The sequence below is a fragment of the Myotis davidii genome, unplaced genomic scaffold, assembly GCF_000327345.1.
Source record: "Myotis davidii unplaced genomic scaffold, ASM32734v1 scaffold18, whole genome shotgun sequence".
Taxonomy (NCBI): Eukaryota; Metazoa; Chordata; class Mammalia; order Chiroptera; family Vespertilionidae; genus Myotis; species Myotis davidii.
In genome coordinates this window covers 526,131-551,130 of record NW_006292696.1, presented here as the reverse complement: position 1 = coordinate 551,130, position 25,000 = coordinate 526,131, and the positions used below count along the sequence as shown (strand labels likewise).

Below are 25,000 nucleotides of genomic sequence, written 5' to 3'. Positions count from 1 at the left end.
CACATCACAGTCTATCCCTAGATATTCTGAGGTAGGGAAGGTAGAGAAGGGTGACAGGAATATTTTAAAATTTGTCCTTTTATTAAAATTTACCATTTATACAAAACTGTGCATAAAGTTAGATGTGTACAGCTTATTGAATTTCCACAAGGTGAATATATCCATCTGTGCTGCTTTCTGTGGCAGTAACTCATTTATTCCCATTGCTGCATGGTATTTAATTGTACATGCTACCATTCACTTATCCATTCTAGTGCAAATGGACATCTGTATTGTTGCCAGGGTTTGGTTCTTATTGATACTGCTGCTGTGAATATTTTAGTAGGTGTATTTTGGTGAACATATGTGTGTAGTATTTTGAGTATATATCTACTCAAAATTGGAATTGCTGAATCTTATGCATGTGTATAAATGGATATGCTCAGCTTGAACTGAAACTCTCAGTTTTTCAAAATGAAAATTTTCAAAACTTATTCTTACTCACTTGCCATAAATGTGGTTCTAGTTTATGAGTATCCTTACAAACACTTGGCTTTATCTGTCTTTTTCATTTTAGCTGGCCTATGTAAAGGTGCTTCATTGTGATTTTAGTTTTCATTTCCCCGATGAGCTTGAAAAGGTTTTTATAAATGTATTGGCCATTTGGATATTGTTTTTGATAAAATGCCTATCCAAGCTTGTTGCCCATTTTTCTAGAAGGTTGCCTACCTAATAAAGATGTATTAGCATTCTTTGTATATTCTGGATTCTAGCTCTTTCATGAATATACATATTGCCTATATTTTCTTCTACTCTGTCACTTATCTATTACTCTCTTAATTGCATCTCTTGATTAACAGAAGTTTCTAATTTAAGTGTATTCCAATTTATTCATTATTTCTTTTTTAAAAATATATTTTTATCGATTTCAGAGAGGAAGGGAGAGGGAGAGAGAGATGGAAACATCAATGATGAGAGAGAATCATTGATTGACTGCCTCCTGCATGCCCCACACTGGGGATGGAGCTCACAACCTGGGCCTGTACCCTGACTGGGAATCGAACCATGACCTCCTAGTTCATGAGTCGATGCTCAACCACTGAGCCATGCTGGCCAGGCTATCCATTATTTCTTTTGTGAGTAGTGCTTTTCCATCCTATTTAGAAAATCAAAGGCCACTCCAATGCAGATATTCTTCTACTCCTTCTGTCCCATAATAATAGTAGCAGTTGATGAATGTAACTTGTCCCATAATAATAGTAGCAAAAGTAAATAAATATAGAACGCAACAGTTATTATAAAAAAAAACTAGATTAAATTAAACAATAAATTAAAAATAGTACTCCTAATTTTTATTTTGAGTGTTCTGATAGTTTCTGGATTTTTCAATAATTTTGTTACTGCATTTTAAACTTGTAGGCAGGATCCATTGGCTGCGAAGCTTTGCTTTCCCTATATGCGTGAGCTTAAAATGATTGGAGCCATCGTTCTTCATTGCTTCCAGCATAATTTGTTGAAGTGACAGAAATGTATTATCCAGTATTTCGGGAAAAATATTATCAAAGGCCAATATAGTGCCTCTTCTGCAAAGAGGAATATGTCTAAGTTTTTCAAGTTTTTCTCCATAATCTTTGCATTTACGTCCACAGTTTCGTTTTTTCAAAGAATCAACATTAGCATAAGATTCTCCTTGACAATTATTTTTGGAAGCACATTTCCAAATTCTTGATATGGTCATTCTGTTGCACTTAAATTGTTTTGCAGCTAACGCAATTGCACCTTTCTGCAACTTTTCCTTTTTCTTTTGATGCATCAAGAACTGGACAATCGCAACTCAATCTTTGCTTGAAAACTCTCTTTTTTTCATCTCACTTTTACAATGGGTTGATATTCAACTGAAGTAAAACAATTGATTTCAATCAGTGGATGAAATTAGAAAAATAGTTATAATTCGTAATAATTAGATTAACCTAAAAATGGAAAGATGTGTCAAAACAAATGACAGATGTCATGAAACATGGATTTTGATTGGAGGCTTCGCAATTTTGCGCTACAACATAACTCACAGCTGCACTCGCCAATAATTCCCGTTTAAATATTCACTTGCTACTATTCTTATGGGACAGAGGGAGTATATTTTTCTACAAGTTTTCTGTACAGGTATCTTTTACAAAACAAGTGTGTTGTGTGAAATTCTGCGATTTTCTTCTCCAAATCTCACACATCTTTAAGAGCTGGGCACTCACCCTCCACCCCTGCACCCAACCAGGGCCACCATCCTGGCCTTCCTTCTTCAAGGTGGACTCATCCGTGGGTCCTCACTGTCCTATAGCAGGGATATACTCTCAGGGCGTGCTGAGGCTGAGGGTAAATGAGTGAGCTGTCCGTGTGGGGGATGTGTGGCCGGAGAACAAATGCCCTGTCAAGCGGCAGCGACCACAGCCTCGGCTGACTGTTGCCACTGAGAGTGGGGGCCTTGGGCTGTAGATCTTCCAGTTCTCAAAGCAAAGCCAAGCATCCGAGTTATGCGAAATATCCCAATTTCTAAATGATGCCAAGCAATTCAAACTTCAAAATTCACTGTGTGGGGAAAAAAATAGAAAAAGAAGAAATATTTGTGGGTTTTCTGTGGCCTGTGACTTCTGGTCTACCAGTCTCCAAACTTTGTCCTAGAGTAGTGAAGCGGGCCGCCACTCCGAGTGTGACCCCGGGACCAGCAGGAGCATCACCTGGGACCGTGGGAGGAATGCAGATCCTCAGGCTTTCAACTCCGGAAGCAGCATCTGCCTTTTATCAATATCCCCAGGTGATTCACATGCACATGAAAGTTTGAGGACCTCCGATGTAGACATGTGGTTCTTAACACTGACTCACATTAGAAGCATTTGGGGAACTTAAAAAAATACCTGTGGCTGAGCTAACTGCAGACCACAGAAATCAGCATTTATGGAGATGAGGGTAGGCACTGGTTATTTTAAAAAATCAAACTGGCTGCGTCACATAGGCAGCCAGTGTCGAGAAGCACTGATTTAGGTCAGTCCCTCATCTATGGCAGGAAACGCGAAATCTCAAAAAACAGACACATGGAATGTCTTGCCCAAGGCCACCTAACTGATATATGGGAGGATCTGATGGTGCCCAACCTCGTGTCTCATGATTCCCAAGCCAGTGTCCTTTTGCTACAGTTACTTTTGGCTCCTGGGGGCAGAACTATGAAATGATCCTGTTCAACTAGAGCTCATTATCGCCAGCTTTCCAGCTAAGCTGCTTAGCTTTTGGCGCTGAACCCTACCGAGATTTACCGGATGAAGGGCTGTGAGCTGATGGGCCCCTCCTTCTGCCAGTTTAAGCCAAAATCCATGTCATTCTCCCTGTTCACCACCAAAAGAGGATGGACTGTTTTCTATACGAAGAAATGGAAGTCCTCCACTTGGATCTCAAAACCTGCTGTACAGGCACAGGAGGAGGCACAGACTCCATGCAGCAAGATGAGGATTTGGGTTCAGTGTAAACCAGCTGTGACCGGATGGAGCATGGTTGCCCTGTCATTTATCATGCTTGGGCTGCATCACCAGCAGCAAAGGTGAACACCTGGTAGCCTGCTTGACTTTGACCCACCACCATTGTGCAAGTGAAGAAATGAGGGGCGAGGGGGGATTAAATGAGTGACTCGAACAGTGATTGCCAAGATTGCTAACCCCTCTTTTCAGGGCCAGGTAATATATGATTCGGACCCCATGCTATAGTCCTTGAGCAATGTCATGGTCAAAAGAACAGAGTAACCAAAAGTAATGTGTTAAGGACTTGAGTTCTCTTGTATTTGGGGGATGCCATAAAGGAGACCCACTTTCCATAGCCATACTTGTGAAATTCCCCTCTAGTCTTTTTCTTTTTACATATACAGGATTTCCGCAAAAATGTACACACACTTTAACAGCTGATAACTCAATTGATGTTTCTTTCTTTTCAAATTTAACCCATTGGAATTAATAATTATTCAAAATGTATATACATTTTTTTTGGCACACCCTGCATATATCTACTGCCTCATGCTTTTTAGCTATACTCTCTTCTCTTTTCAACTCTCTGCCATCAAAATAGCCTTCTCCCTAACCCTGGCCTGTGTCACAATCTTCTTTTTTATCCTTTTCACTCCAATTCTATAGCTGCAAGGACAGAAACATTTGCAGAGCTGGGGACGAGCTGCCCATACAGGACTCTATTTAGTGGGCAGACAGAAGGACAGTCTGGGGACATTCATATGTTTCAGGATTATTACAGCCATGCCCCAGCCATCTCCCCAACAATGCCACTCTCCCTTGTTCTGCTCCAGCACTTCTGTTGTCCTTAAACAACGCTGTAGTCAGATCTATGATGATCTTGTTGACCCAATGTATATTCCGCACTTTCAGTGCATCATGCCAAGGGACTCAGTCTGGCCGGTGGGTGGAAATCTGTTTCTATTTTAATAAAATGGGGAAATTGTGACTGTTGCATGATTGAGATGACATGTGTGATAGTTTTTTTGGATCATAGTTGATCATAAATAATTATAAGGCAATGGTAATAGAAGTCTTCCATGCCACCAGCCCTGGAGAAAAAGCTCTCAGTCCTTGTTTATACCTTGCTTACACTTTCACAACGATCTTTCATTTGATCTCTTCCAGGTAAAGAAACTCTTTCCAAGGATCCAGCCATATCGAGTGAGTTTAGATCCTCACCTGAAGATAAGGAAAGATGTTTCCTGTTACAGAACATGACTCCAGGTATCTAAACCCCAAACACAAACCCTATTAAAAACAAAACAAAACATTTTCCATGTCGAATACTGCAGCAACCTCCTGGCCACTCCCATCTGCAGGCTCCCTTCCCCTTATCCTTATTAGAACCACCACAAAATGCATCCTGTAGGCATGACCTTGACTATGACATTGCCTTGCTCACCAGTCTTCCAATGCTCTCCATTGTCAAGATGAAGTTAAACCTCCTCAGACTGATACTCAAAGCTCTTCACAATCTGGCATGTATTAGGAGCTCCATTCATACTTCTTGTACTAACAAAAGTTAATTTGGTTAAATTTTAAAATCAGGGGTAATTTTTCCTAAATAATTATGTATTCTACATGGTATCTAAAAGAATTACTTGTACATAGCTGGTGCTCAGAAAATGTCTGGTAAATAAATACAGCAATAGTTGAACAAATATGTGGTGGTCATATTTGTATTCTATATACTACCTGACACCACCTTCTACATTGTAAGTTCTCAGTAAATATTTGTTAACATAATGAATAAGTGAATAAAGGGTTAAATGTGTGAGGTGATTGATCAGAAGGGCATCTGTATGAATTGTTCAGAAGCAGAAAAAGATTTTGAAATTAACGTGAGAAAAATCTTATTCTCAACGCATGCCTCTCACAAGGGTCCCCTTAAGAGACCTCAGGGAAGCTGGCAAAGGGAGAGTTGCCATCAGAGAGATACTTCTGGGCTGACCCTTGTACCCGAGACTCTGTAGAAGACTCAGTTTCTGTCGTGTAGTAAAAGGGGCCATTTTGAGGGCAAACCTTGTGCCAAGCGTGTGCTAAGTGATCCTCGTATGTTCTGCCCATCCTGCCTCACTCACCTCGGGGAGGTGGCGCCACACTCCCCATTCTGAAGGTGGCAAACGGAGTCTCAGAGAGGGAGGTGACTTCCCCACTGCCACAGCTAATAGGTTATGAAAAAGGCATTCAAACCCGGTCCTTTTTCACAATCATGTGCTCCACGGCCCCTCCAGTCATGTATTTCTCTCCAGCAGACAACAGGTTTGTGGAAAAGGATTACAGTATGAATGTTCTTTCTGAAGGACATCAATCATGTAAATCGATATTGTATAAGTGTCTTACCAGGTTTGTTCTTTTCCTAATTCCAAATTCTGTCAAACTGCTTGGTTGGCAATAAGTAAAACCTTACCCTTCACTTCCTTCTTTTGTGTCAATCTGCTCATCTGCCTGTCAGCTGGGGCCATGCCCGCCAAAAGATGCATCCCCATCTGCTGTTTCATGAACACAATGGAGTCAGCATTTTGCTTTATCTGTGCCCAAAGGCCCAGGCCAATGAACAAGGGGCATGTGTAGGTGAAACTTAGTCAACCGAGGCTGAACTTGTTCCTTTTCCAGTGTTTTCTGCCAGGGCACTGCTTCTAGGAAGGTCACGGGAGAGAAGGGGGACTCGGCTCCCGCTGCCAACCTCTCCTTTATAAGGAAGAGTTGCAGACAGAATCAATCAGATACATGATTATGATTAAAAGACCAGACAGAAATATGACAAAATGCACTTCGCCGTAAACTAGAGTGGACTTGACTTCTCCCTGGTCTGGTGACGCAGAGGGCACTGCAGGATCCCGCAGTGGGCCCAGAGGCTCCGCTCCGAATATTAGCTCTCACTGGCTGAGATCTCAAAAGCAGTTTGCTTATCTACATCCTGGTCTTTTGAGTGTCATATCCAGGGATGCATGGGCATGTGTGGCAAGGGGATTTATATAGAGGGGGGCTGTCAGTCACTAGGAGCCATTACCAGAGAGATTCCAGAGGGGAGTTTGGATTAGGTTTTGCAAGGACAGACAAGTTTGGTGAAAAGGAATCAGAGACTCAGAGTCAAGGTTAAATGTAGGTGTGACAGATGAGGGCAGTGAGAGCAGTGATTGCTGGAGTACTGGGGTGGGCGTGGGGATTTGTGAGAGGCAACAGCTAATGCTAATGTGTTTGTGAACATTTAGAATGTACCAGGCACCAGACAAAGCCTCTATGTGCATTATCTTGTTTAGTAAGCCCCTGCAAACCCCTGTGGGACAGGTACTCTAACAACCATTTTGCTAATGAGACAAGTCAAACATAGGGAAGTAAGTAACTGCTCAGGTGGCAGTTAGCAAGGGCAGAGCCAAGCCTTGAGCCCAGGTCTGTATGACTCCGCCCCCCGGACATCCCCTCCTCCTAGAGATCCGTGTGCAGAGGGGCTGCCCGTTGGAGGGTGGACCTGGACTGCCAACGATGCAGGACTTGGATGAGATTAGAACACAGGCCAGGGAGGAACGGGAGGCAACAGTCATCCAACTGAAGTTCACGCCAATGCCAGGTCAGTTGCTCATGTCATGTTGGAGCTGGTCTACAGCCACAGCACATTCAGGACTTTGGGGTTAAAGACAGGCCTCTCCACGGTTGGGGCCCAGGACTGCCCTGTGGACCCAGCCTGTGTGATAGGGGCCATCTCTAATGTGCTCAGGAATTGCCGAGGTCCTGGCAAGTTTGGGCTGGAAGGGAGACTTCTGTGGTTATCCAGTCCAGCACCTTCTGGGTTTATTGTGTTTGATGATTAGTAACGGCCTTGCTACTGATTCTCTAAAGAAGACATCTGGCAAAGTGGAGTTCTGAGATGAACCTCCTGAGTGTGGCCTTTCCTGGCAACGCTGCCCAAAGGCACACCCCACCTCCAAGTGCCCCAACAGGGCCCATGCCACTAGGTTTCCCTCTGTGTCCAGCACTTAAAACAGCGTCTGCTCACAGTATTCAATGTGCCATTTGAGAAATTAAAGATAGATTGTAATAATCAACCAATTACCCAAAAACATTAATAAATGCTTATCAGAAAGAGACAGGTTAGAGACAGCGTATGTGTGTATGTAAAATGCGTTAAAGATAGATTGTAATAATCAACCAATTACCCCAAAACATTAATAAATGCTTATCAGAGACAGGTTAGAGACAACGTATGTGTGTATGTAAAATGCATAAAGTATATCATATCTATTATAATCCATAAATGTGACATATGAATGCATTTTCCTAAATACACAAATAGTTAGAAACTTCCATAGGTTATCTGCAGGAGGAAGTATATGTCCTCGCTGGTTCTCCAGCGAATGCTTGATGTGCTTGGTGAACGTTCAGCGACAGTCTCGGCACTGTCACCTCAGTACCAGGCAGCGTAGGAATAACCTGGCTCACAGCAGAAATAACCAACCCAAGTGCACCAAGTCCCGGGATTCCCGGGCATCCGGACCTCAGCATTTCTTTCTGGGGGACAGTTTGAAGGAGGTGCTCCGAGCATCGTTAGGATCACCCATGACCTCTGAGTAATGAGGGCAGCCCTGTAGGGTTTAGATGTGGGAAACACTGGTGCTTATCTAGTTCTTTCCTCCCTTTGCATTCCCGACCTCATCCGGCTCCCTGTTCTCTTTCAGACCTGACACTCTCCTTCAGTGTGAAGAGCCGCTCCAGGAGGTGTGTCAATGGCCCCCTGCAGGAAGCAGCCAGGAGGCGGCTCTGGGCGCTGGAGAACGAGGACCAGGAGGTGCGTGCTCTGTTTAAGGTGAGCGTGGGCAGAGCGTAGGAACGCCCAGCCTGTGCATCCTCTGCTACAGGCGCCCAGCACCCGAGACAGCACTGGGACTAAGTGGGCTCTGGAGAAAACATCTGGCTGAACAAATGAGGGACACATTCTCTGCTCAGCAGGAGGGCAGGAGCTCGGATTGAGGGAGCCCCTGGAGTTGCAGAACCACAGAAAACTTCCTTTCAAATCTGCCATCTTTAGCTGTGTAACCTCTGTAGGATGGGAATCACCATACCTACCTTATTAAGTATACTTAAAAGAAAATTGGTGAACTTGAATTTTATTATTTTTATTGTGCTAATATATATAAAGCATACATTTCATTGAATTTAATCATTTGAAGTGTACAGTTCGGTGACAAGCACATTCACATTGTTGTGCTACCCTCTCCACTGTCATTCCAGAATGTTTTCATCATCGCAAACTGAAAGTGTACCCGCTAAGCAATAACTGCCCTTCATCCCCTTTCTCAGCCACTGCTAACCACTAAGTATCCATTTTTCTTAAAGTACCAAAATTGTCAATCAAGAATTAGTAACTATAAATATTAGAATTTGAGAAGGAAAAGGCAATAAGGTAAGTAAACCAATTTCTGATCTTCCATAGTGGGAAGATATTACCTTCGATTGTTAAACCCAGGGAGAAGAGTATGACCCAAATGCTTACAGTTCAGGAGGTATTTACTGGGAGAGCTAAAGTCGAAATTGGTTAAAAGTTGTTGCAGTAGAGGTGGGGGAAGGAAAACAATACTTGACACAATAAACTTATGTCTAGTTATTTTTACAGGCTCCGAATTCATCTGATACATATTTAAAAGAGAAGTGTGCTTTATTACTCTGTCATTTAACCAATGATCACATCTGTGTTTTGGGGAGGAGTGAATGAGACAGTTCTGCAGAGAGCTGGGCACTGCGCTTAGGGGGGTGGTGGTGGCGGGGGGTGCGCTAAGTGCTCCATGCCTAGTAGATCACATAAACAATAGGGTGGTTTTGGTTTTAAATTTTCAGAATTCAGGAACCATAGAGTTTCTTTCTTTTTAAAAAAATATGGAACGCTTTACGAATTTGCATGTCATCCTTGCACAAGGGCCATGCTAATCTTCTCTGTTTCATTCCAATGTTATATATGTGCTGCCCAAGCGAGCAGTGTCTTTTAACCAAGGTCGCTTTGGGCACGGGCAAGAGCTGGGTTTGGCTGAGTGAGCGGGTCTGTGAGCTGAGGCTCCAGCAGGGCCAGCTTTCGGGGAAAGCTGAGGCCGGGCGTCACCTGGATCTAGGCAGGGTGCCACAGTGCACTCGCAGGTGACCTTGGGCGACCTGCTTAACCTGTCTCCCCAGCCTCCTTGACTGTAAGACAGATAATCCCATTTTCCATTTAACCTGAAATGGCCTTTGATTATAAAACGCACCATTATTTTGTTTACCTCTAAGGATGAAAATAAATGCTGCCCATTAAGTATGATGTCATGCTTTCTTTTTTTAAATATATTCTATTGATTTTTTAGAGAAAGGGAGAGGGATAGAGAGTTAGAAACATCGATGAGAGAGAAACATCGATCAGCTGCCTCCTGCACACTCTCCACTGGGTATGTACCCGAAACCAAGGTACATGCCCTTGACCGGAATTGAACCTGGGACCCTGGAGGCCGCAGGCCGACGCTCTATCCACTGAGCCAAACCGGTTAGGGCGATGCCATGCTTTCTTATCTTTGGTGTCAGAAATGGTTAAATGTGTTAACAATGCATTTTAGAATGGATTAAGTACTGTAATTGTACTTTTCCCTGGGGTTACTGTGGGAATTAAAGGAGGCATTGCTCATAAAGCTCTTGGTGGAGTACTTGACAAATAGTAAGTTCTCTGTAGACCAATGTTTGCCCAGACCCCTGCCTTGAGTACGGGGCCCTTCAGCCTGAGGACCTGGGCCTCGGGGCCTGCTACGGCAGAACACCAGGACTCTGGCTTTGCTGAGCGAGGGGCTCTTCCTTCGGGTCCTTCCGTCCTCTCCTTTCCCCAAGCTTCTCCCAGGTCAGGGCCCCAGGGTGGATCGGTGATGCGGGACCTGGCCTGGGGAGACAGGGACTTTCTGATCATCACTCGTTACAGTCAACTCCAGAGGCGTGGGCAAGCAACAGAGTCAGATTCCAGGGGAAAACCAAGTTTGGTCAGTGACTCAGGTATTAAAAGGGGGTGGGGGTAGCTTGCCAGTCTGCTCTCCCTCTGCTTGTGAACACGTGACAGTAAGATCAGCCTTTTTGGAGGGTAGTTGGCCAACTTTATAAAAATAATCAGTAGACATAGATTCATAATAAAAGGTGCCATTTTTTATTTATCTCCCCTACTGCCCCCCTCCCCCCACTTTAAAAAAATTCATTTACATAACAGGTAGCATTCACTGCACTTGGTTCTACACCCTGGAGTTGTTTCTCTTGGTCACTGCCATTGTCCCATTTAGCAGGGTATATTCGGAGGCTGTATCAGTGCACAGAGAGTGTCTATTCTTTCTTGGTTGTGTGACATCACAAATCCCATTGTCTGGATGAACCATAATTCATTTTCACCAGTCTCTTCTGATGGACATTCAGGTTGTTTTCCTTTTTGTGTGTGTTTGATGTAAAATTCAGTGCCATGATTAAGAAACTGATTCAAAGCATTTTGTACTCCTGTGGGCTTGTTAACAGGACATTGTCGCCCGGCTGACTCACCATTCTCTTTGTTCAGGACCTCTCAGCCAGGTTGGTGGGCATCCAGTCCCAGCAGGCCCAGTTCCTCATCACCTTCAAGACCGTGGAGGAAATCTGGAAGTTCTCCACCTACCTGAGCTTAGGTACGGCAGGGAGCAGGCGGGGGGACGAGCGTCCACACCACAGAGCCGCCCTGCTGCAGGGCTTGACGAGAAGGAACTGGTTTGTCTCAGAGCATTAAAAGAGGTAGAGCCCTAACATGGATGTTAATTTTGAAATATTACAGAATGCCTGAACTAAACCTAAAGCCAATGTTAACTGTTACTCTAAAATGCCAAACACAGCACTGCTTTGTATTCAGGTAGAGACTTCTTTATTAGACAGCCAGTCAACTGGCAGTAGTTACTGGTCGAGGCTAAATTCAAAGTGCTGAGATAGATGTGAACTTGGTGGTTGACAAAAAGGAGCCGGTCTTGAGTAAGATCAGAATAGCTCCTTAAAGTACTATCCATAATTGTTAGGATTCTGCAATGGTTTCTGGTTGGATTTTAACAAAGGAGAGCTTACTGGGCATGCATGAGGCGGAGGATCAGAGTGGGGACATTGAAAAAGTCCTGGCTCTTTTGTGGGTCATGGAGAACCCCCACCCCAGACTGTGTATCTCCGGGGGGTCAGGAATGTGAGCCTTAGCTCAGGGGAACTTGAAGGGGGAGCCAGGAACCCCCAGACTCAGCATTGTCATCTTGGAGATTCCTCCGTGGCTATATTAGAAAAAGGTAATGGGGTTTGGTCATCTCACTCTGCATTTATGGACCCATAGCTGTGTTGAAAATCATAAATATCATTTAAAATGACTTGTATTTCCTAACAGATGCTGATAAGAATAAATTCATTCTAGAAATTGCTAAGCTACCAACGTATGCTCTTCCAATTCCAGTGAAATGGGGACGAGTTGGGGACCAGAGCCTGGGAGGGACCTTGGGGAGGGGCTCGCTCCCACTCCTCTGTGCTCAGCTGGTGGCCGCAGTCATGTTGCTCAGGGCCCTTGTGGCCTTGCCTTCCTAGGCTACGTGTCTGCGTGTCTGGAGCATCTTCTCTTCGACCACAAGTACTGGCTCAACTGCGGATTGGTGGAGGACACAGAGGTCCAAGTGTCCGTAGATGATAAACACCTGGAGACAATATTCCTGGCACTCCTGACGCAGGAAGGTGAGCAGGAAGTAGGGGTGGGGATCTTATCTGGATATTTATGACCAAGTCCCTGAAATGATCAGGTTACAAAGGAGGCAAAAACCATTAAAATGTGGTAATATTTATAAATGAACCCACCTATTATAATATTACCCCAAATATCTCAGTTTAATGTTGACATCACATGAGCAGCTTTGCTGGCCAGTCTTACTGATTCTATCATGTTGGAACCACTTGGGGTGGTTTTATTTTATTTTATTATTTTTAAACTAGAGGCCCAGTGCATGGATTCGTGTACATTGAAAGGAAATTTTCTATTGTTTCATTTTGGGTTTTAGCAACATCTATTTTAGCTTTAGGTGCAATATTATGAAGTTTAAAAACCACCACTGCCAAGTCACTGCAGTTTGGCAGTAAACTAGATTCAGGGCCAACAGTGCCCCAGCAACAACATAACCCACGGCCAAACGTGGAGTCCTGCGGCCCCGTGAGGAATCAGGCTCCCTCCTTTCTGGTTCCGGAGTGCGTCACCTGAGAACTGCCACTACCAAGTCACTGCAGCTCGGCAGCTCCTGCATTGAGTGTCTGCCTCTTGGTGGTTAGTGTACGTCATGTGTACCAGATGGTTGGATGGTCACTTGGCCTTTTATATATATAGATAATTATATTGATTTTTAGAGAGAGAGAAGAAGGGAGAGGGAGAGAGAAACATCGATGTGAGAGCGAACATCAGTGGGCTGCCTCCTGCACATCCCCTACTGGAGATTGAGGTTTGTGCTCTAACAAGGAATCTAACCAGTGCACAGGATGACGCCCAACCAACTGAGCCACATGAGTCAGGGCATCTTGGGGGGTTTTTAGAAGATGCCCTTGCCAGGACTCCACCCAGGCTAGTGACATCTCCTGAGGTGGGGGCCCAGGCTTTGGTATAGCTTGAAAGTTGCCCGCGTAATTCCAATGTGCATCCAAAATTGAGAATCACTTTTCTAAACGTATGCTAGAATTTGATTGTAAAATAAAATTGCAAATCTTGCAAAACCTAAAAGCTTTCGTGAGATCGAAGAAAGGGATGTTGAGGAACTGCTTGACGCTCCCACCAATCTGTTTGCAAGGAAGGGTCGGATCAAGGCTCCACCTGACCAGTCGATAAGTGATGATGTCATAGACACATTGAGAGCCAGATTTGCATAGAATCTTTTGCAAAATGATTCCCTTTATGATTACATTGCACAAATACTATAAGAAGGAAAGAATGTCATACTGTGGTACTATAAAACCTACTTGAAGAAATTGTATTCATTCAAATCAGCATAATTTATTCTATGCTGGTCTTAAGATTAAATGTGAGGTTGTAGTTATAACTGAAGTTCTGTTAAATATATTTTCATAAGTTTTTGTTTCATTCTTTTTCAAGGTGAAGTACCAATTAAACCTTAGTCTCATGAATTTTTCAGAACTTTCAGTTTCTATTTTTTAAATTTAAATATTTTTATTGATTTCTAGATATAGAGGAAGGGAGAGGGAGAGAGAAAAAAATTGATGTTAGAGGGAAGCATGGACTGGCTGTCTCCTGCAAACCCCCTATTGGGGATCAAGCCAGAAACCTGGGCACATGCCCTGACTGGGAATTAAACCGGCAACGTTTCGGCACATAGGAGGATACCAACCAACCGAGCCACACCGGCCAGGCTTTCGGTGTCTGTTTTAAGTGAATTCCTCTTAGTGGCTTTCTTTCTGATACCAGTTTTCTGGGATCACAAGGATCTCCTGCAGTGGCCTCTCCCCCACTTGACCAACTGTGTGCTTTTCTCCCAGAAAGAGAAGTGTCTGGGCCATGGAGAGAGACGTGACATAGTGTGATAACCCCTTTCTGCTTCCTGCGACTCCTCGGAAGGGCTTTTCTCATTATCTGCAGGCCACTTCTTCTGCAGAGCCACGTGTGCTGTGGCCCAGCCAGCTGAGCAGGAAGGCGAGTGTTTGACACTCGGCGAGGGCGAGCTGATCTCGGTGAAAACAGCTGACGGCGGGTCCGAGTGCGAAGGCATGTCCCTGGTGACGGGTCAGCGGGGCCTGGTGCCGGTGTCAGCCCTGGAACCTCTGCCACTCCCTTTCCACCAGTGAGTAGCCTTCCGCTTCCTGGGAGAGGGTCCCAGAGCACACCCGGGTCTGTGTGGAATGGAGCAGGCATGCGGGCCTTCCGTGCTGCCAGGGAGGGAACACAATCTAGGTGGCTTTTTCTCTTTTATTTTTGTGACAGTCAAGGTTTGTACAATTTGATGGCATCGGAGACAACTCTCAATGTCAGATGGGCATTGTACCTAAAGGGTAATATTCTATCTGGTCTCCACTGTGGTATTTCTCAATGTGGGGAATGGGGACCATTTGTATCATAATCTCCTGGGGATTTTACTATAAATTTAGACCACCTACCCCTCCTCAAACTCTCTTGGGGTTGGACCTAGGAACCTGAAGTTGGTATAAGCTCCCCTTAAGCACAGGGGGATGTTTTTGCACACTAAAATGTGAGAATCCTTGCTGGAGGATACTGTGAACTCAAACATATATTGTGGCAACAAACATTACCCAGGCCGGGGACCTGTGTGCGGCTCTGGCAGAGAACCTGATGGTGAGAATGGAAAGGCATCAGTTGTTAGTTATTTAACTGACACACTAACTGCAGAGCCGGCAAACATGCCAGGCAGGCTGACCCCTCTCCTTCGCACAGTGCCCCGTACAAAGTAAGTGCTCTGTAATGCCTGCCAGTCCCGGGCCAAGTCATAACCATCACACATCATCACGACCATCACTGTTGTTTTAATGGACTGTTTCGCTCTCTGCTCTGGTTTTTTTGAAATCCACATTTGCAAACCCTGTGTTTCTATTGGCAGATGGTTCCTGAAGAATTATCCGGGAAGCTGTGGCCTTCCCAGAAAGAGGGATTGGACGGGCTCCTATCAGATTGGTACGGCTGAGTTGAAGAGAGTTGTCAAGGAGATAATGTTGCCCTAATTTCATCTGCAGGTTTGGAGTCAGTAGATCTGAATTCCTGTCTCGCCCCAGCTGCTGACTGGATTCGGGGAAGCCAGTTACTGTCTGTACATGTGTCTCCTCACCTGTACAACGAGGGGTCTCCATCCAGGGCTGCAGATGCAGGTGCCTTTAGGAGCAGGCAGAATGCACATGCGTGAGGGCCTGGATGAAAGATGGTGGGGAATGATAGGGACCTTAGGGACTTAAAGACCTGGGGGAAAACAGGCTGCTTGCTTTCTCTTTTAAAAACTGAATGTATTGGGGTGACATTGTTAATCAAATTATATAAGTTCCAGGTATAGTGTATTGTGTATTGTCCACTCCAAGTCTTCTTCCATCACCATTATCCCCCCTTTACCTTCTTCTACTTCCCCCAACCCCTTTCCCTTTGGCAATCATGATACCATTGTCTGTGTCTATGAGTCTTTCTTTTTTATCTTTGCTTAATCCCTTCACCCTTCTCACCCAGCCTCAGCCCCCTCCCCTCTGACAGCTGTCAGCCTGTATCCATAGTTTATTTTGCTCATTAGACTCCACATATAATTAAGATCATATGGTACTTGTCTTTCTCTGACTGGCTTGTTTCACTAAGCACAATAATCTCCAGGTCCATCTATGTTCCCTTGCAGCGTTACTTACAATGGCCAAGATTCGGCAGCAGCCCAAGTGCCTATCGTTAGATGAGTGGATAAAAAAGCTGTGGTACATTTACATAATGGAATACTACCTAGCCATAAAAAAGAAGGAAATCTTACCTTTTGCAGCAGGCTGCCTGCCTGATTTCAATCTCTGGTCAAAAAGTTTTTAATTTCTCCTAAAGATTTGTGAAATTAATCTTGAATTTAGGAAGAATAAGAATGCCTAGCACTTAGTGAGTAACTAGTAACTATTTTTTTGCATAAATAAACAAAATACACACATATGTACACATACATTTTAGGCGCTCTGTATCTGTATGTATGCATATGTCTATGTGTATATGTGTATGTGTCTAGAGGATAATAAACTTCAATGTTTGCTAGATACCTGGAATATAAATTCCTTTCATCTTCATCCTTAGAGTACCTCCCCCACCCCCCACCCCCAGCAAAAAGTAAAATTTTGTAAATTCTAAGCCTGAATGATACTTACAAAAAAAGAAATAGTGGGAATTATGGAACCCAAATATTAAATCTAATCCGCAACGGCCATAAACAAGATTTTTGACTATCTGAGGCCATCTAGCCTTGTAGTTAGTTATGAGCATGGGGCTGTGAGTTCTGTTCTGGGTTCAAATTCTGACTCCACAACTTAAAGCCAGTGTGACCTCAGCCAATTCACAGGCCCTCATTATGCTGAACTGCCTTGTTCATAAGTTTTACCATAAAACCCACAGATGGGTGGAAATTTCTGATCTTGAAGACATTGTCAATGGAAACTTGGGCCAAAAATGTCGGTGGGGAAAGCCAGTAGCTTTAGCAGAGCAGCTGAAGGAAATATGGAAACCAAGGCACATAGAAAACCATGCTGCCAGTCAGAGGAGAATCAGCAGAAAGCAGGGTCACCCGCAGTGGAGGGCCCCGGCTTCTCACGCAGTGTTCTTGTGCTTCTCTGCCCCCCCACCCCTTCCTAATCCCATACAAAGAGGGTTCCGGTTGTTGCTCTGCGGTTCCTGCAAAGATCTGAGAAAACGGACACAAAAGGTCTTTGCAGATGGACAGTGCATGCTCCTAAATACGTCATTGCTCGGTCCTCGCTGGGCAATTCATCAAGCTGGGCTACGACCACAGTCTGAAGGGGGGGACTTCGAGATTGCTCTAAGCCTGTGGTCAGCAAAATGCGGCTCGCGAGCCACATGTGGCTCTCTGGCCCCTTGAGTGTGTCTCTTCCACAAAATACCACATGTGGGCGCGCACGTACAGTGCGATTGAAACTTCGTCGCCCATGCACAGAAGTCGGTATTTTATGGAAGAGCCACGCTCAAGGTGCCAAAGAGCCGCATGTGGCTCACGAGCCATGGTTTGCCGACCACTGCTAAGCCATCAGCAGTTTTCTGTTCGCCAGTGATAGGGGCTGACGGTGGTTGAGTGTTGACTGGGTACCAGTCATCGTGACTTCCCAGTATTCATAAGAGACAGGCATTCTTGCTGCTCCCATTTTACAACTGGGGCGGCGGGGGGCCACAGGGGCCACAGGACTTGGGGGGAAGGAGGAGAGCCTATAGTGGCTCTCACCCTGGTCTGTGGAGTCGCGCCGATCATGATGTCGTGTTCACATGATGCTGGCACACAGGCTATGGAGAGTATAGTGAGCTTCGCGGTTTTCCACAAGCGAACTTTACTGAGTTCGGGTACATGCAGATTCTGAGATTATCTTGCCTCCGTGTGTTCAAACATCTTTTCTTTATAAAGTGATGGCGAAAGTGCTTGGCTGTTCCTTTTGTTGAATGTCCTAGTTTGGCAAAATGAAAAGCCAACTGCCCTATGTCATTCTTGTGAATTTCTTTTTTGGCGGGGGGAGGGAATTTTACTGGTCCTTGAAGTTCTAAAGTATGGGAACCCCTCCCTTCACATTGCATTGAAAGCTAGTGGAAGGCTCGGCTGTTTCTGCCGCACTTAGCTGACCTGTGTGCTGTTTCCCCGCAGGCAGAGGAAAATGTAAGGCCTGGAAGGACTACGAGAGGGAAGAAAAGGACGAACTGAACCTCTGCCAGGGAGAAAGCATCGAGATCGTGGGCTTTGTCATACCTGGGCTTCAGTGGTTCATTGGGAAGTCAGCGTGCTCCGGAGAAGTGGGCTTTGTCCCCACCAGGAACATAGATCCCGACTCTTACTCCCCAACGTGAGTGTGACGGAGAGACCCCTGCTTCGCCCTGGAGCGGGGGCGCCTTCCTCAGGAGCCCCCCATCCTGAGCAGGGTTGCAGATGAGCTTCAGTTCCCTGGAAACATGCAGCCAGAAGAGCACACTGACAGGCAGGGTGACACAGGAGTGACAGGAAGGAGGGGGTGACTGATCAGGAGAGAGTCAGTTCAGGTGCTTTCAACAGCTGGTCCCCGGGGCTTCCCTCTGTGCAAGGAGAAAGGCCTGCTAAGGGCCCTGAGGGTGCAGTATTGGTCCTTGTATTCGGCCACGTATCCGATCCAATCGAAGGGCCCCATCAAGAGACGTGCACTCTCAGGGGCCTATAGATTACAGCTGGGTCAGTGGAGAGTCCCTCCATGTAGGTCTGCCTGCTGACAGCTTCACGTGTGACGGTGGTGTTGGGCCGGACTGTGGAGTGCATCTTTTACTCCTTCCTGCCTTCGGTCCACAGGGCTGGGCTGGGTGCAGCTGGCCAGCCTGCTCCCCCACTGCCTGCCCAGGCTCTCTGGGGCAGCTTCCTGCACGGGGACAGGAAACGGTAGGAAGCCTGGGCCCAGGAAGTGAGAGGGAACGCAGTTGCTATCAGAGACTGCACCCCAGGAAAACATGGCCCACGTCTCAGCTCTGAGCACTCAGACTGGGTCCCCTTGTTTTGTGGGAAAGAGCCCCGGGGAGAGTGGATCCAGGGCAGAGCTCTCTCAAAGCCCTGTCTTTTGTGGGAGAGGAGACAGAAGGTCATTTTTCCTGCGCAGAAATGTGGGATCCCAAGGAACTCTAGACCAGACAGATCAGCCACTGAGCTCCTGCAGCGGGTGGAGTGCTCTGGGCGTCTGCAAGGAGGAAAGGGTGGCAAGAGAACGTTCACAGACAAGGTGACATTTGAGTTCAGTTCCGCACGATGTAAGACATCTCAGCAGATGTAAATGGGAGAGGAGGTGGCAGGTGGCAAAGGGAGGGGATGTGGCAGAACGACTCCTGTCCTGGGGGAGGCAGGTTACCAGGAGGGCACTGGTGCCACCACGGTTTCACGGGCCGTGATGGGGAAGGCTAGAAATGCTGGGCCAGCCTGTCTTTCACCTGGCAGGGAATGGGGAGCCACTGAGAATATCTGAGGTGATGCGACTGGAACTTCTCTCTAGGAAGCTGACCTTGGCTTTGGGTGAGGCGTGCACGGGCGAGGGAGGACCTGTGACCAGGGAGAAGGCAGAGGCTGGTGGCCCTTGGGAAGGGGCGGGGGTATAGAGAGGACCAACTGTGTCCAACCCTTCAAGGTTCTATCTTATTGGTCTGGGTGGAGCCTGGGCAGCTTTGGTTATGAAAGTGCTTCAGGTGGGGCCAGTGTGCGGCCAAGATGAGACCACTGGGCAAACCACCCTCATTTTACGGTGGGGGAAGTGAAGGCCCAAGAGTGAGAGGGCTGGACTCAGGGCCTTTGGTCTGGAACCCCAGAATCCTGGCATTAAATCCAATGAGCGTTTCCACCAAGGTCTGTTACAGAGCAGAGGAAAGTAGCATAGGAGATGGGGGAGCCTGCTGAGAGGGAAGGCCCAGCCACAGGGGAGGGTGTGTGTGTGATGCTTAACACGATTGAAGGCCTTTGGGATTGGTCACTAGCAGGTCACTGGTCATTGCGAGGTCATTCGTCATGGGAGACAGCGTAGCTTAGCAGTCAAGACTTTGAGAGCCAAATCGCTAGAAAGGCATTCAGGGCCATGCGAGCTCGGCCTGTCTCCATGCGCTGACCCGCTGTGACTGTGGGGATGTGGACTTGTCTCTCTACGCCTCAGTTCTGTCATCTGTAAACTGCTTACAGTGATCATGTTTTTTCATAGGATTGGCATGAGTTGAAATGAATTCATACATGTCAGGTACTTAGGGTGGTGCTTGACACTGTGTGTGTGTGTGTGTGTGTGTGTGTGTGCGCATGTGGTGAATGTATTAGAGCTTATTATTGTTGTGACTGTTGTGGGTGGTAACCTTTGAGAGACAGTTTTAATAGGAGATTGTGGGCAGATGTCAGATTTGATAAATTATATCTGGACTTCACCTCATACCTTGTCCCAAATGACAATGACACAGTGCCACGAAATTCATGTTTCCTGTTTTAGCTGCTCAGTTGTCGGAGATACACTCTCACCCTGGAGAACATCAGCCCCTGTACTGCAGTGGTGGCATGAGACCTTCTCCTTATTTCCACAGTGTCCTCTGTTGTCCTACACCTGTCACCTGTGAGACCCAATGCTGCAGAGACTGCACACGTGGTAGGAAAGGGAAAATGAGCCAGGAGACGGGGACGGGTGCAAGGAGGGGAGGAGAGGGGAACTGGCTCATTGCATCCCCACAAGGCACTCTCTGGATAACAGACCTCCCTGAAGCAGCAGTCAGGGGGACCCCACAAACATCCTGGACACAAGCAGCAGCCAGGGGTGGAAGTCCTGGGAATCATTCCTGTGGGCTGTGCTGGTGGTTGGCCACTGGGTGTCACTCTTAGCCCATGTTTGTTTGGTGTCAGGTTTCTGAAGCTGGTCCATCATTTGCTGAATTCTCCATCCTCTTCCTACAGGTTCCCCCACTGTCTGGTATAATACTCCCTAGTGTGTGTGTGTGTGTGTGTGTGTGTGTGTGTGTGTGTGTGTGTATGTGTTAATTAATTAATTTATCAATCAAAGCTGTTTTTTTTTGGAGTCAGATTTGCTGTCTCTGACACGTGGGAAAGGGATTGTGCTTGTCCACAGGAGCAGATATGTGGGTTTCCTCCTTTAGAGCACAGATTTCAATACCAGCTCCCAGTTCACAGCAACAGCAGCTGGAAGACAAGTTCTTACGACTGGCAGGCATTCTAGTCCGTCTTTGCATTTGGCCAGAGCGGCTTCGGGGATCTCAGAGCTTTTGAGAATGACAGAACTCCACATCCTTCCTTTAAAAAATAATGTGATTTTGTTTTTAAATCGACCTCTGTGTGTGTGTGTGTGTGTGTGTGTGTTTTAAAGAAACCATATCTTTAGATCTAACTGAAGACACCTTTTCCCTTCCCACTCTCATCCTCTGGCCAGATCCCCACCCCAGAGGCAAACTCTATTTGAAGGTGATATGTATGTTTCCATTCCTTAGTCTGAGACATTTTAAAATTAGGCATTTGTTCATAAGCAAGCATTCTTTGGTTCTGTGTAATTAAAAGTTTATATAAAATTATTTTTTTTCTTGTAGCTGGCCTTTTTCTCAAATGACTTTGTAAATTTAGGATGTATTCCCATTGTAATAGATAGAGTTCATTTTAATACTGTTACTTAAAGGAAATTTATATACTTAAATGCCTAAATTTAAAAATAAATTTAAATAAAGATTGTCCAGCCAGTGTGGCTCAGTAGTTGAGCATCAACCCATGAACCATGAGGTCCCCGGTTCAAATCCTAGTCAGAGCACATGCCTGGGTTGTGGGCCCCATCCCCAGTAGGGGGCGTGCAGGAGGCAGACGATTGATATTTTTCATCGATGGTTCCACCTCTCTATCTCTCGCTCTAAAAAAATCAATAAAAGCTCCTCTCATCCCCCTCCATGCTGGAAACCACTCTTAGAGTTTGCCTCCCTTCTTGAACTCTCCAAATACCTGGGCCTCAGGACCTAAGCAGATCAGCCGTGAGGCAGAGGATGCTGAGACAGGAGCCTTCAACTTCGGTCTCAGCTTTCACACTTTCTAGCTGTGTCCTTCTGAACCTTTCTAAATCTTTGTCCCCAAATATGGATAAAAGTATCTACATCACAGGGCCGTTAGGAAGGGCAAATGAAATAGTAAATTCAGGAATGCTTTGTAAAATGTAAGAGAAATTGGAATGGTATAATTCTTTTTATCTCAAATAGGTTTAGTCATAGGTTCCCATCAGATGCTCTTTTGAGAATGGGCGCTCTCACAGAGAATCAGAGGCCAGGCCAGAGAGACGGGGCATCAGCAAGTGTCGTGGGAAGAACCCTGGGCCAGATGTCAGGACACAGCTTTAGTACCAGTTCTGCCCTAATTAGTGGTGTGGCCTTGAGCAGTTCATGTTAGTTGCTGGTTTCCTCATCACTGGCTTTCAGACTGCACTTATCTGAGCCATGGGGACAAAGGGTAGGTGCCCCATAGGGCAGATGTGTATCTTAAATGACATAACAGTGCCTGATTGATAATAAGCAACCCAAAATTATTAGCTGTTATGAACTCTTAGGATTCCAGGTTATTTCTGTTTAAAATTGGATTCTGAGGTTAAAAAAAACAACTTTATAAGTATGACATCTTAGCAATTTTTCAGATAGATACTAGATTGAACACTTTCTAAGGCACTTCTACTTTTCAAATTCTTTGAGTCTAAGATAAATCGCTAGTAAGCAAGTTTGTTTTATAAGACAGGGTAAATATAAAGATCCTTATTATTTATAACTAGTGGCCCAGTGCACAAAATTCGTGCACATTAAAAGGGAATTAATTAAAGGAAATATTTTAATATTGCTATTTGCCCTTTCTCTATAATAGAAGTGCCAGAGATGAAAGAAAATGAGTAAAATGTATATGAAAATAATATATAAATTTATTAATAAATAAACAATAACAGTGTCACGTCCCTGACCAGCGCCAGGCAGGGGACGCAACCTCACGTCCCCCAGCCTCGCTGCACATGCAGCCCCACTCACCCGCGCCTTCCACGCACGCAGCCTCCTGCTTATCAGTCATTACAGTGTGAGAGCATCACGACTATTTGCATATTGGCCTTTTATCATATAGGATTATTTCTTCCAGCTCCTGGTCCTTTTTCTACCCACTTCTACTCTCTAGCATTTTATTTCTCTCTCAATGCTATGTGACACTGTTGTTCTGTGCCATGGAATCTGATGTGGGCAGTTGGGAAAGGTCCCTTCTGACCATACCATGCTTCTTCACTGTCCCTCTAGATTGTGTCACCTGTCCCTAGCATTTTCTTGCAGTAACCTAACAAAGAAACTACTTTTAATGGTTCTTTTCCAACCCTTACAATTAGGGAAACCAATTCCTGTTTCTGCCATTAAAAATAGGCACCACATGGTCTTGAAGAAAGGGAAGGAGTCGAGAGAAGGACTTTGTTTTTCTTGGGGGACGGAGTTTTAACAGCTTTCTTCTCAGCCATAAATTAATACACTATACAACAGTGAGGCAGAGTCTGATTTTAGCTGTGGCACATGGGTGATGGCTTCTCTATGTCCTTCACTACGTCCTCACAGAGAGGGAGAAGGAGTCATGCCTGGAACCTCTCACTGATCTGTGTCCATGTCTTTTGTCTCAATACAGGAGCAAGAACTCCGCCTTTTTCAGTGATGAAGAGAGATGCTCTCTGGGAGTCCTGGGAAGTGACGGGAAAGCTGAGAGCACCAGCTTCCTTCACGCGCTTGCTCAAACTGACATAACGTCTGTCTACCGGCTTAGTGAGTGTCTGCTCCTTCAACCCCTGAAAAGCCTGGGCTCCTCAAGATTAAGAGAGTGTTTCCAACCAGGAATAGAGTATCTTTAAATGCTAATCCCACCCAGGAATTTGGGGCTGTGGTTACTATTCAGTTGATGACTTGGATAGTATTTGATTAGCAGCACTTTCACTTGAGATTTCAGGCAGTTCTGGATTTGGTGGGACTTGTTGCCTAGAAACAGTGAGTCATGTTGACATCAACTCAACTATCACTTGGGAGGTCAGCCGTATTGAGCCTTCCATTCTAATCCTGGAGAAGAAAAACTCCCCAAATTGTGGCTGTGGTCCCTCCTTTTAGGGCTGAAGCAAGTCTAGGTCCCCAACGATAAAGGTGGGGGCATAGAATGTTACAGTTGGAAGGACCCTAAAAACATGACTTTTCTTCCAGTTTCACAAATTGAGAAACAAAAGCCCAAATGAATTAGTGCCTGAGCCAGAAAAAGAACTGCCTACACCCATTTTCTAGTCAATACAATCCCTACCTTCACACTGACCCTGACACAAATGACATTGGACTGTTGGGTCCATTAGACTTGGGTGGGTGAGGGGTCTCGGTGCCTCGCACAGCTTTCAGCAGTGTCAGGTGATTGACAGGGTGAATGAATGGCACGCCCTTCCCTGCCTTTGGAGAGGGCCTGTGGCTCTGTGTCAGGAAGTCCATTCTCCCATGGACAGTGGTTTGAGGAAGGATTCTTGTTTCTCCCATCTCTTCAGCGATGGTGATGTTGTATCCACTCCCGTGTGGCAAGATTAGTTGGGGCATGTTTCATGGGGACAGCCAGAGATTCTGCAGGAGGGACCCTCAGGTCAGCCCCTGGAGCAGAGGTGGGAGCTGGAATCTTTCTCTGGCACGGGGAGGAGCACCTGGCTCTACAGCAGCTCCAGCCCTGCCGTCACACTGTCCACCAGGCTGTCAGGAATCTGAAACTGTGGGTGATGCCTGGTAGGTGGGGGCTGAGATCTGAAAACTTAAGGACTACTTGGGGTGTGTCATGGGGCAGGGTGGCCACAGACTTGAAGCTAAGGTATCCGCCAAACATGGACCCTGTGGTTGGGAGAGATCCAGGAGCAGGTTCCAGGCAGCCCATTGCCTCTTATCTAAAGACCAGGCGTGCAGCTCAGCTGGACACAGAGCTGTGCCTTGTGGCTGTGCCGGCTGCTCCTGGCACCAAGGCAGCCAGCAGAGGGAACATCCTCTTGGTAAATTCCACTCCCCGAGGCCTGTGCCCAGGGAAGAAGTGCCTCCTGCAATTCTTCCTCTAGAGGAGCACCTTTTGGAGGCTCGAGCACTGTTTGTGCTCTCCATGGTCCTGGCCTGGAGAGAAATGGCTGTGTCCTCCAAGTCAGTGAGGACCGGGCGCATGAACACCTAGCACTCCTGTGTTTGCCTACGGGGCCTCCTCCCCCTCGGGGGTTGCAGATCTCAAGTATCTGCAATGACA

General features: G+C 45.9%; 1 protein-coding gene across 2 annotated transcripts in view; it reads left to right on the top strand.

Moving 5' to 3' along the window:
* SH3TC2 (SH3 domain and tetratricopeptide repeats 2) overlaps window positions 1–25,000 on the top strand; it is a 49,271-nt gene that overhangs the window by 5,106 nt on the left and 19,165 nt on the right. The window contains exons 2-9 of one of the 2 annotated variants that reach the window (XM_006766219.2): window positions 4,647–4,745; window positions 8,198–8,325; window positions 11,065–11,170; window positions 12,093–12,236; window positions 14,134–14,335; window positions 15,107–15,180; window positions 17,873–18,068; window positions 23,387–23,520. In XM_006766219.2, coding sequence (XP_006766282.1) covers window positions 4,647–4,745; window positions 8,198–8,325; window positions 11,065–11,170; window positions 12,093–12,236; window positions 14,134–14,335; window positions 15,107–15,180; window positions 17,873–18,068; window positions 23,387–23,520 — 1,083 coding nt within the window. Of the gene's footprint in view, window positions 1–4,646; window positions 4,746–6,726; window positions 7,093–8,197; window positions 8,326–11,064; window positions 11,171–12,092; window positions 12,237–14,133; window positions 14,336–15,106; window positions 15,181–17,872; window positions 18,069–23,386; window positions 23,521–25,000 lie in introns of those variants that run through there. The other variant, XM_015565605.1, reaches the window with a different exon arrangement.